The sequence below is a fragment of the Chenopodium album genome, chromosome 4 (genome assembly GCF_948465745.1).
Source record: "Chenopodium album chromosome 4, dcCheAlbu1.1, whole genome shotgun sequence".
NCBI classification, from domain to species: domain Eukaryota; kingdom Viridiplantae; phylum Streptophyta; class Magnoliopsida; order Caryophyllales; family Amaranthaceae; genus Chenopodium; species Chenopodium album.
Window position 1 is genome coordinate 4,610,595 of NC_137837.1, and position 11,613 is coordinate 4,622,207.

Genomic DNA, 11,613 nt, shown 5'->3' on the forward strand with positions numbered 1-11,613 from the left:
TTTTACTTCTTTTTACTTAACCTCCTTAATACCCGCATAATCAACCCAAATGGGTCGTTCTTTTTGGAACGGAGGAGTATAATAAGGAAATACCAACATTTCTTTTAAGAGTAGTAACTTGCCTACAGGTAGACGTCAGCATAAGGATAAGCTAACCTAGATTTATAAGACATGCAATGAAGAAAATATTGAAAATTAGAATGCTAAATGGGAAATCAAAGTATACCCAACTCAGATGATTAAGACTATAATTGAATGAACATCACACTACAGAAAAAGCATTATAATATCATAGTATCAGCAATTAGTTTGACATCCAAGGTCCAAGATCAACAATACTAAAAAGCTTGCATTACAATTCATTTGATAAACTTTTGAAGCAAGCCCTTGGATGAGTCACTTAAGTTATCAGAAGACGAGGTCAACAAATAATGAAAGTGTGCATCAGCTTCAAATCCTTTGCTAACCATAAGATCACGGTAGTATAATGCCTTGGAAAAGTCATTACTAAGAATATATCCTCTGATAAGTGTATTGTAGGTGATAGCATTGGGTAAACAACCATCTTTCTCCATTTTACTCAAAACATCAACAGCTTCATTCATCAACCCCTTCTTGCAAAAGCCCTTAACTAATATGTTGTATGTTCTAAAATTAGGCTGCAGACCCTTTGACACAAGATCAAAGAAGAATTTTGCTGCATCTTCAAGTTGCCCAGCCTCACACAAGCTGTTCATTAGGATAGTGTAAGTGACAATAGTAGGCTTGATACCTTTATCCTCCATATCTTCAAGTAATGCCACTGCCTCATCAAGCTGTTTACTTTTTACATAGGCCATCAAGCAATGAACTAAGTCTCCATTTTCAATCATAGTATATAGTAAACTAAGTAATTTGTGCATTTAATCCTACTTTTTTTAACAAAATACAAGATAAAACAAGAGTGAGCAAGATAATTACAAGTAGAAGATACCTGCATCAGATCAGCATTTCCATGTCTAACTCTCCATTTTCAATCATGAATTCAGAAGGTGCTGGTCTCTTAAAGATAGGGAAGTCTTTCACGAGCTTGGTTCTCTAGCCTGGCTATTTCCCCCTTCTAGTCCTCAGGTTGGACAAGCTATGCGATCCGGGCTCAGCCAATCTTAGATACAATAATCCTTATCACTTATACTGATTGATATTTGTAGCATTTCAGAATATACACTACTCGTATACAGTACGTAAGAAGAGGGGAAAAAACAGAGCAATGAAGTTTACTACAGCACACAGCATAATACAATTTTTACTTCTTGACACTTTACAATTGGAAAGTCATGGAAAAGATTAGAGACCCTAGCATTAGCAGTTAATTTACTGTAATACAAGATGAATCGATACCACAAGAAAAACCATTTAATTGATATCCAAGGTCCAAAAAAAGCTCCAATCTTAGCAAACTTGCACTACAATTCATTTTATAAACTTCTGAAGCAGGCTCTTGGACGAATCACTTATGTTATCAGAAGACAAGAGGTCAATAAATAATGCGAAAGTGTCTGCATCAGCTTCAAATTTCTTGCTTACCATAAGATCACAATAGTATAATGCTTTTGTGAGGTCATTATTGAAAATATATCCTCTGATGATTGTATTATAGGTGATACCATCAGGGAAACAATCGTTGTCCTCCATTATCCTCAGTAATCGAGCAGCTTCAATCATGAGCCCTTTCTTGCAGTAGCCTTTAACCAATATATTGTATGTCTTACGACTAGGCTGCAGACCCTTTGACACAAGATCAGAGAAGAATTTTGCTGCATCTTCAAGTTGCCCAGCCTCACACAAGCTGTCCATTAGGATAGTGTAAGTGACAATAGTAGGCTTGATACCTTTATCCTCCATATTTTCAAGTAGTGCCACTGCCTCATCAAGCTGTTTACTTTTACATAGGCCATCAAGCAATGAACTATACGTGACAAGATTTGGAGTAACTCCGTGAACTTGCATATCTGTGAAAAACTGGCGTGCAAGTGTAAGTCTATTGGCTTTACACAAGCCATCAATAAGGGTGTTATAGGTTACAACACCTGGTGTTATACCTTTCTGAAACATATTTTGTAATATAGTAAGAGCCTTGTCAACGTTTTTGAGCTTGACATATCCATTGATCATAGTATTCAAACTTCTAAGATTAGGCTCACAACCTTTTTGGGCCATGCTATCAAGTAGCTTTTCTGCATCTTGCATTTGACCACGCAAACAATAACCATCAAGTAAAGCAGTGTAAGTAATGATGTTTGGAGCTACACCTTTGTGAGTCATGATTCTTAAAATCCCTTGTGCTTCCTCAACATTACCATCTTTACAAAACATGTCAACCAGCATGTTGTAGGTCACAACAGTAGGTGTTATATTGCTCTTTAACATCTCAGTTAACAAACCCTTAGCCTCTACCCTGCATCCAGAATTGTAGAAGCCTCGAATCAAGGAGTTATAAGTGACAACATCGGGTTGAATGCCATTGGTTTTCATATCGGAGAACAGGTCGATAGCTTGTTGAAATAGCTTATCCTTACAAAGACTATCAATAATAGTACTATATATGACAAGGTCAGGCTTACAATAAGCGGCAGAATGCATTTTGGTAAGCAAAGAGAGAGCACTGGCATTGTCGCCGATACTACAAAGGCCTTTGAAAATAGTACCATAAGTAACAATTGTGGGTTGGAAACCTAAATTGATAATCTTATTCAACAATTGAGCAGCTAATGGAAGTTGATGACATTGGACATAGCCATTAATTAAGGTGGTAAGGATAATACAATCAGGGGGATAACCAAGCTTAAGACTTTTAGCAAGAAGAGAAAACCCGAAATCGATACAGCCCAAATGGCAGTAAGAATTAGCGAGAATACCAATAGAATGCATATCAGGTGGAATACCCAGTAATTCAAGGTGCCTGGAAAGAGAGATAATGGTGGAGTGAGGATGAAGGTGTTTCAATTTGGAAATGGCAGTCAATAACTGACTGAAAACGATGATAGAAGGAAGAGGGCGCAAACAAGTCAATTCATTGAAGAGAGATTGTGGATGTTTAAGATCGGAAAACCCTAATTTGCATTTTTCTCTAACAGAATTGAGAAATAGTTTACGGTCATCAATTGTTCTACTGGAAAAACAATAACGAAAATATAAAGGAAAGGAGGAAGAAAATAGGGAAAAAGGAGAAGTACCGCCATTAAAATGCAGAGCTTTAACCTTCATCTCTTTGTTCGTCTCAGCAATGAAGTAGAGTGATTGAGTGAAGGTGTTACTTCTACTTTTGTACTGTAAATAACAATTGTCCTAATTTTTTATAAAATACAGTAAAAAAAAAAAGGTTACATAATTTGGATCTTGTTAATGAACGCCGGATAAATATATTGTAGAATTGATTGACAATAGGATCATCTAGAAGCGGGAGAGGAGGTCTAACCACTTGAGGAGTTATCCCTCACTCTCTACTTTATTTTTTAAAATAATGTGTGAAAGTGAAAGGTTATTGTAAAATCTCAAACATATGAGCTATTTGAACTCTAATCAAGTAAAGGAATTAAATTTTACAAAGTATTTTCTCTTCTGCTCTAATCATTATACTTTATATTGATACATTTCATGAATATCTAACAACTAATCCTCAATCCTTATCCTACAAATCCCCAATCATCGTTTTCTTATTCATATAGGAGAACAACGTGTATTTTATACTAGTACAAGTACAACTACAACGTCTACAAATACTCCACTCGTGTGTTATATTATGTAAGATCAATAGTCTGATTAGTTAAGTACTTTGAACTTTTGAGCTTGCTCATGTGCTTTCAAGTCGAACTTAGGGCCTGTTCTCATTGAACTGAACCGAACTGAACTGAACCAAACTGAACTGAACTTAACAGAGTTGAATTGAATTGAAATGAATATTTTATAAGAGAAGAAAATTAGGAGCTGAACTGAACTGAATTGAAATGAATATTTTATAAGAGAAGGAAATTAAGAGCTGAACTGAACTAGACTGAACTGAGCTGAACTGAACTGAATTTCAACGTAAGAGAATAGACCCTTAGTTGTGCTCAATCTCATCATAAGAAATTATACTCAAGCTTAATTGAATAATTTGCAACTAGCTAAACTCCTTAACACCGACCTCTACTTGCACTATTGCAATATATAATATTGTGATGACGGATTAGTTACATATTCATTGTCATAAAGAATATATACCAATTGGAAAACCAGATCTAACGTTCAACAAGAAATAACTCATGTAGAATTATGGAGTATTATGTCAAGATCTCACCAACTCAATAAATGGAATTAGATGGTGGATCAACTATTATATACTTACGCACTAGCTAATTAAGACAAATCAGCATAATCATCACCATCATGCTACTAAATACTAATTATATTTTTTTTAGTGAATATATGTGCCAAAATTATTAGCTAGAATAATGTATCTTAACCAATAATCATATTGAATATACCTAATTATTTCCAGAATTAGCTGCTCCAACTAGAGTGTAATAATAATAATATCAATGCATGCATCATTCACTAAAAATCTAAAATTCTAAATTAGGATCTCTTACTAATAATATAATTGAAAGAAGAAGAATCCGACAGAAGATTCCTATATGATGATATAGATTCTCACCAACTCTCAGTCACAAAATGACTAATGAGGTTTGATAAACTTTATTGCTGGAATTCAACCCAGGTGCTTATATCATCAATATGTTATTCAACCATGAGAATGGACTACTAGCCCCCACACTTGCGGGCGTTTGGATCGTGGGAATGGGAGTTTGGGGATTAAAATGTGGGAATGGAATTGGGAATTGATTGTTGGGAATATAGAAAAATATGACAATATTTTGTTTGGACAGTAGATGAGAATAGATGGGGAATAAATAACAAAAATACAAAATTACCCTACTAATCTTTCTACTCCATTTTTTCATTAATGGTAAAAATGTCATTTTGCACTTATTTCCATTCCCACCCATTTATTACCTACCCCCTTAGGTAATAAAATGGTAGGAATTCACCCCATTTATTCTCAATTTCATACCCTTCTTTAATCCCAATCTCATCTAACAAACAAGAGATTTTGCTTTAGGAAAATGTTATACATAACTCTTAGGGCTATATATAAGCATTAAATTTACACTTGAAAATCGTAAGAAGTTAAGAAATTATCAAAATATAAACACTAATAACACTGATTTATACGCGTGTTTTTGTCATGAATTTCTAATTTCATACAATTTCCAAAAGTATATTTAATGCTTATATATAACTCTTACTCACTTAGGGCTACATATATCATTACCCTTTGTTTTATTTGGAATTAAAATTCCCATTCCCACCCTCAATTCCCGTTTACCAAACACCCCCTTGATTTTAGCAGTGTAGGAAGTGTGTTTTTAATTCAGGGCGGGTTTTTATTATTAACGATTATCACTTTAAGCGATGGAGAAGTAGCTAGGTTGTAAGTAAATGAGGAATTTTAAATTAGAGTGGAGCAAAGTTCCATTATCATATTGTATCTCAAAATTATTCTGTCAAACGTTATTTAATATTGACCGTTTCAAAATAATCTTCCTTATAAGTTATGCTATGTATATCACTTTCTCTATATCACTCCCTATATGGGCTATATCACATCAATTCAACCATATTTGTCTCTTAATTACTTGTCTTTTTTCTCTCAAACAACTTAATAAACATTTTCGTTTACATACAGTTTACAATTTTTTTTTCTTATTTTAATTACGTGACATTAAAACTATGGACCATAAAGTCTAAGGAATTATTATTTTTTTTTTTTTTTTTTTTTTTTTTTTGTGATATAATATGTTGTAGAGTTTGTGACTACTCTGTATTTCTACTTTGTTTAATTTGTTTATTTAATTTTATCAACAAACAGTTTATGGTCAAAACTTTGATTTCATAATATATAAAATAACAATTTTGAATTACTCGTTATATTTTTCGTTCAGTGAATGAATGATGACCTCAAGATCAAAAAAGTGGGGTTATAAAAAAAAAATAAATAAATAAAATAATTGTTTCATCGTTTTGTTTTTCGGTATTTTGTTTTTTTACGAAAAATAAAAAAAAAATGTAAAGACACGTGGAGCTAGTTCAAAAAAGTTGAGCTCTCTCCCTCGTAAATAAAAACAAATCGAAGCCTTAGCTTTCATGGTTACATGCTTTACTTAGACAATTTTCCTTTAAAAAGCTTTCGACACTCTTGTAAGCATGCACGTTATGCATCACTACAAACATTGATATGGACCCGAATAAATACTCGTAAATGACAAATACTTTGTATGAGACTGACTTACAATACTTTATTGTTTATACCTCGTTATATACTCTATAAATGTTAATTATGTACAATGTATAATAGATAAATAAATATTAAGGTTAGATTAATATAATAATATTGTTTCATGCAATATTGAATTAATGAGTGAAATTATGCAAATTTTGCTCTAAAAATTACTTCATCCATAAACAATATCATGTTATATCAGATATAATTAAGCATGCATATAACATAAAAGTTATTATTCTCATTTGTATTTATAATATAATTCGCTCGTTCCTTGGTTCTTTAATAAACATATTTTGAGTTCATCAATCACAAATCAACTGTCGTAGCAAAAGCTAGACACCATATTTCTTTATCCAATAGTCTAATATAGTATACACAATAACTTAGAAGGATTAAGCAAAATTATGCTTAAAAAAAACAATGCTACTATTAGAATGATTTGAAGGATGTGGCAAGTTTCTATTGGAGTTGAGAAAACATCCAAGAACAAAAAATGAAAATAAAAACAATTTGTGGTAGTGATTAAATAAAAGCAAAGAGAAAGGGGGCCATTGAAGTAACGGGTATAAGCAAATCGTCCTTAAACAGCGGGTAACATAAAGGGGCCAATTTCTAGTTATATGATCGTTACATATGACATGTGTCCTTATAATAAAGCTGTGGTGTCCTCCCGCTCTTTGCAAAAGCCATTTTTTTTATAAAAAAATTAATTTTATGGTTACAAGTTTATTAAGTTATCAAAATTGTACTAGATTTATTTTGTGATCATGGTAATTAGTTGGTATCTGATTGATCAATAATGTACGAGTATGTATCAATTGATTGTAAAAGTATTTGTAAATACTAGTAATAGTTAATTGTGATTTTGGCTATTAATTTATAGCAACCATTTTCAGTAAATGTGTGAAAAATAATTTTGGCTCATCTTAAATTCATTTTGATATACTCCCTCCGTTTTTAAATACTTGCTTCATTTCTTCATGTGCGGAATATTAAGAAAAAAATTGGAGAAAATAATAAAATATGGAGGTAGTGGGGTAAGTAGAAGAATAAAAATTAATATAAAGTAAAAGTAGTGGAGAAAATTGGAGGAGAGAGAGTATGAAATTAATAAAATAGGATTTATTTTGAGTCTATAGGTGAGAGAAATGAATTAAATATTATAAAAGATTTCCAAATAAGAAAATGAAGCAGGTAAACAGAAGAAAGTGGAGCAAATATTTAAAAACCAAGGGAGTAGAATACTCTTTATTACGAGTAGAGCACTAAAAAATGCCACCTCATTAAAAAAGCACTAAAATCAAAATTTTAGATGACCCCCTCCACGTACTCCCAAGGTCCCAAGTCCCAACAAATGGGACTCTATATTAGTCATAATAGTCTTGTACATTAGTCAAATGGAAATGATAGGTGCACTTATGTAGAGGTGATCAAAGAGCAGAGCAAGTTAGGATCTGTTCTCTTACGTTGAAATTCAGTTCAGTTCAGTTCAGCTCAGCTCAGTTCAGTTCAGTTAAGCTCCTAATTTCCTTCTCTTATAAAATATTCAGTTCAGTTCAGTTCAGTTAAGTTCGGTTCAATTAAGCTCCTAATTTCCTTCTCTTATAAAATATTCAGTTCAGTTCAGTTCAGTTCAGTTCAGTTGAGTTCAGTCAATGACAGCATGCCCTTAAGAGTAAAAATTACATTTAGCTTGGTTAGGTCGGCCTAAGGTTCAAACCGAAAATACTTGTCCAAAATCTGCAAAATTGAATCGGGCTTAATCGTTTTTTTTTTTTTTTTTTGGAGCAAAATATAACTAAAAAAAACTTAAAATTGTATGTCCAAGGCCAGTGGGAAACTAAAATTTTTTTGGCCTGATTTCAAACCAACTCTTCATTTTACTAAATAACTTTTGTAGAAAAAAGAATATCTGAATTAAAATTATTTTAGTTGTTTTAATTGAACGGATTAATAGACTTTCGATGGTGGTATTTAATTAATCAATAACAAAAATTTAATTTAAATTGTTAAGTAGGAGTGGATATTCTACCCTCCTAATGAGTAGATGTATCTATCTCCCTAATTTCATCACTAATCATGTATTCTAGGTAAACTCCAAACCTTAAGCCCTAGGATTGTCATCTTTTAATTGCATAACTAGTAAAAAAAATCTTTGAAATACTTAAGAAATTGGTTAACAAGGTCTCCTTTTAGCCTCACGTCATCCAAAAAATAAATTTAAAAAAGAGTACAATTACTTTATTTTTTGATAGTATAAAAAGAATCTCAGTTTACATGAATTTAATTTTTATTTATTATTTTGTTTTAGAAGAACATGAAAACTTAAGTCATTTGACACTGACAAATAATTTAAAAGATAATGGCTTGATTTTGAATTACGGAACATTAAAGTGCAAAGCTCAAATAAGTAAGCAGATATAACTTTTTTATTTTATTTTATTTTTTAATGTACTTATATAATACAATTGATAGAACCTCATCAATATAAGATTAATGGATATTTTGCTAGTCTATAAATCGATTTACAAGTCTCAAATGGCTTTATTAGCATAATCAATTGCCTTTATTATATACGAAGTAATAAACAATACTAGTAATGATAACAACACGCGATTTTGTCAAAAACTTCCCAGTATCTACATTAATTTATTTCCTCTCATTTTAGAATTGATCTGATAAGTAATTAAGATGAGGTTGAAAAAAAAAATAGATTTTAATAATCAATGAGAAAAATAGGTTTTGATGAATAACCCGCCCACAATAAATTAGTTTAAGAAGGTGATTCAAAGGCCATAAAGCTTTTTTTTTTTAAGAGAACCTCAAGAGCGGGGCGAGAATCGATCCTACGACCCCTTGAAATCGGGAGAGAAACTATAACCACTTGAGGTATCTCTCTCTCATAAGGCCCATAACATGCACGTTAGCATACTTTATAATTGTACTATGTTGTAGGTATGAAGTTGGTCAAGAAGGTCCAGCTTAAGAAATTATATTAAGGTATACAAATGCAGTCAACTACTAGTAGTACTCGTATGATTATAGAAGATTTGAAGCATTCTATTTATTTTAAAATTTAAAAAGTCGTTTTAATACTGCTGCCCTCTAATCAACTGCTTCTTACGTGGATGTCATGTCATTAAGTCCTTAATTAACCCATCTAAGCCAATCTTTCATATGCTAAACCACTCAACTTGGCTCATTAATTAATCTAAAATAAGATTAATAGGCCGAATGATACTCGTACATTGTTAGAAGACAAAAGTAGAAACAACAAAATTATGAACGTGTAAACACATGTAAAATTATTAAATTTACGCTCCATGAACATGTTGCCAATTGCCATTAAGAAATAATAACGGTAACTTGCCATTAATATGAACAGGGTATTTTATGGATATTGGCTATTTCATTAAAATAAAATAGGGTAATGCTATATGTAGCCCTGAGCCACACCCCATTGATATCTTATATCAACCAAATATTGTTGATATAATGGCAAACTTGTAATATTTGTGAACTTTTTCAGAATTCCACTACTTCAGTAGTGGAAGTATGACGTGGCCCCCGTTTTGTAATGTTTTATTATATTCTTATAACGGTACTTGAATTTGACGGATTCTTAACGCCATCTCTTCTAATTGAGGTTGCTGAACAATTGACCTCCCAGATGGATGAGGAGAGAGAATAATAGAGGTTGCTGCTCGTCAAACGGGAGGAATATGGTTGTCGGCGGGGGATAATACTGCACCCAACGTCGCTCAAACACGAAAATAGCAACAGTATTTCGGCTTGATACATGGATTGCAGGAGAGAGATTATGCTAGATTTCGCCATGGAAGTGTAGCTGAACTTAGACCCGGAAACGCAAGGTAGGTAAGTCCACCATGGTTGCTGCAATGAGAGAAGACCCCAGCTGCAATGAGAGAAGACCCCAGCTGCAATATCTAGGAGAGAGAAAATGACGTTAACGAAAAGTTAATGTAGTTAACTTCTGTTAACGTGCTTCGCAACAAAAAACGGAGCAAATATAACGGGTTGATGTCCCTATTCCAGTAGTGCCCTTACTTTATTGACTGATTTGACGATAAGGCCCTTATATCAACGTTTTTGGTTGATATAGGATATCAATATGTATTTGCTCATGTAGCCCTAAGGGCTATATATAAGCATTAAATACACACTTGGAAATTGTATAAAATTAGGAATTCATGACAAAAACATGCGTAAATCAGTGTAATTAGTGTTTATATTTCTATGTTTTCTTAACTTTTTACGATTTTCAAGTGTAAATTTAATGCTTATATGTAGCCCTAAGGGCTATGTATAGCATTTTCCAATAAAAAATTTTTTTGCCACAATTTCAAACGGTTTTTTTTTTTTTTTTTTTTTTTTTCACGTTTCACTTACGTGATATATGTGGTTTATTTTACTTTACACAAACTTAATTTTGTTGTATATTAAACTTGAGTAGTAACTCTTTGCATAAAAATAAAAATATATAAAATAAAAATATGAGTAAGGGTTTGTTCTCATGCGTTTATTTTCAATTCAGTTCAGCTTCTAATTTCCTTCTCTTATAAAATATTCATTTCAGTTCATTTTAGTTCAATTCAGTTCAGTTCAGCTCCTAATTTCCTTCTCTTATAAAATATTCATTCCAGTTCAGTTCAGTTCTGCTCCTAATTTCCTTCTCTTATGATATATTCATTTCAGTTCATTTCATTTCATTTCATTTCAGTTCAGCTCAGTTCAGTTCAGTTCGCTTCAGCTGAGTTCAGTCAATGAGAACATGCCCTAACTCTTATTAACCTCTATCACTCTTATATTATTTATCTTCATATAACTTAAAGTAATTAGGTGAATATGACCTAAATTAAATATATGTAAGTATAATCAAGCAACTAAGGGTCTGTTCACATTTACTTAATTTCAGTTCAGCTTCTAATTTTCCTCTCTCATAAAATATTCATTTCAGCTCAGTTCAGTTCAGCTCCAATCAGTTCAGTTCAGTTCAGTTCAGCTCCAATTAGTTTAATTCAGTTCAGCTCATTTCAGTAAATGTGAACAGACCCTAAGACTTAAGATATTACAAAGAGTATTACGAATATAATTAAGTGGTATATATACTAGGGTTTTCCTAAGTTCTTCTTCCATCTTCATATGTATTTTAGGTCTTACACTTTTATTATCAATTTATAAGTTTAGATATTGAAATAATAGTTTTAATAAATCCAAAATTAACCTGT

At 32.1% G+C, this 11,613-nt stretch overlaps 1 protein-coding gene across 2 annotated transcripts; it reads right to left on the reverse strand.

The window, feature by feature from the left end:
• Positions 1-236: 236 nt before the first annotated feature.
• Positions 237-3,312, reverse strand: LOC145626409 (uncharacterized). 2 transcript variants are annotated; one of them, XM_081678836.1, is made up of 2 exons: positions 1,567-3,312; positions 237-1,144 (listed from the first exon to the last, which is right to left on the reverse strand). In XM_081678836.1, exons 1-2 carry the CDS (start codon positions 3,244-3,246, stop codon positions 1,136-1,138), a joined length of 1,689 nt encoding a protein of 562 aa, XP_081534962.1. In that variant the 5' UTR covers positions 3,247-3,312; the 3' UTR covers positions 237-1,135. The 2 variants fall into 2 exon arrangements, with proteins under 2 accessions (XP_081534962.1, XP_081534961.1); XM_081678835.1 differs by lacking the exon at positions 237-1,144 and having other exon boundaries at positions 1,153-3,312.
• Between the last annotated feature and the right edge of the window lie 8,301 nt (positions 3,313-11,613).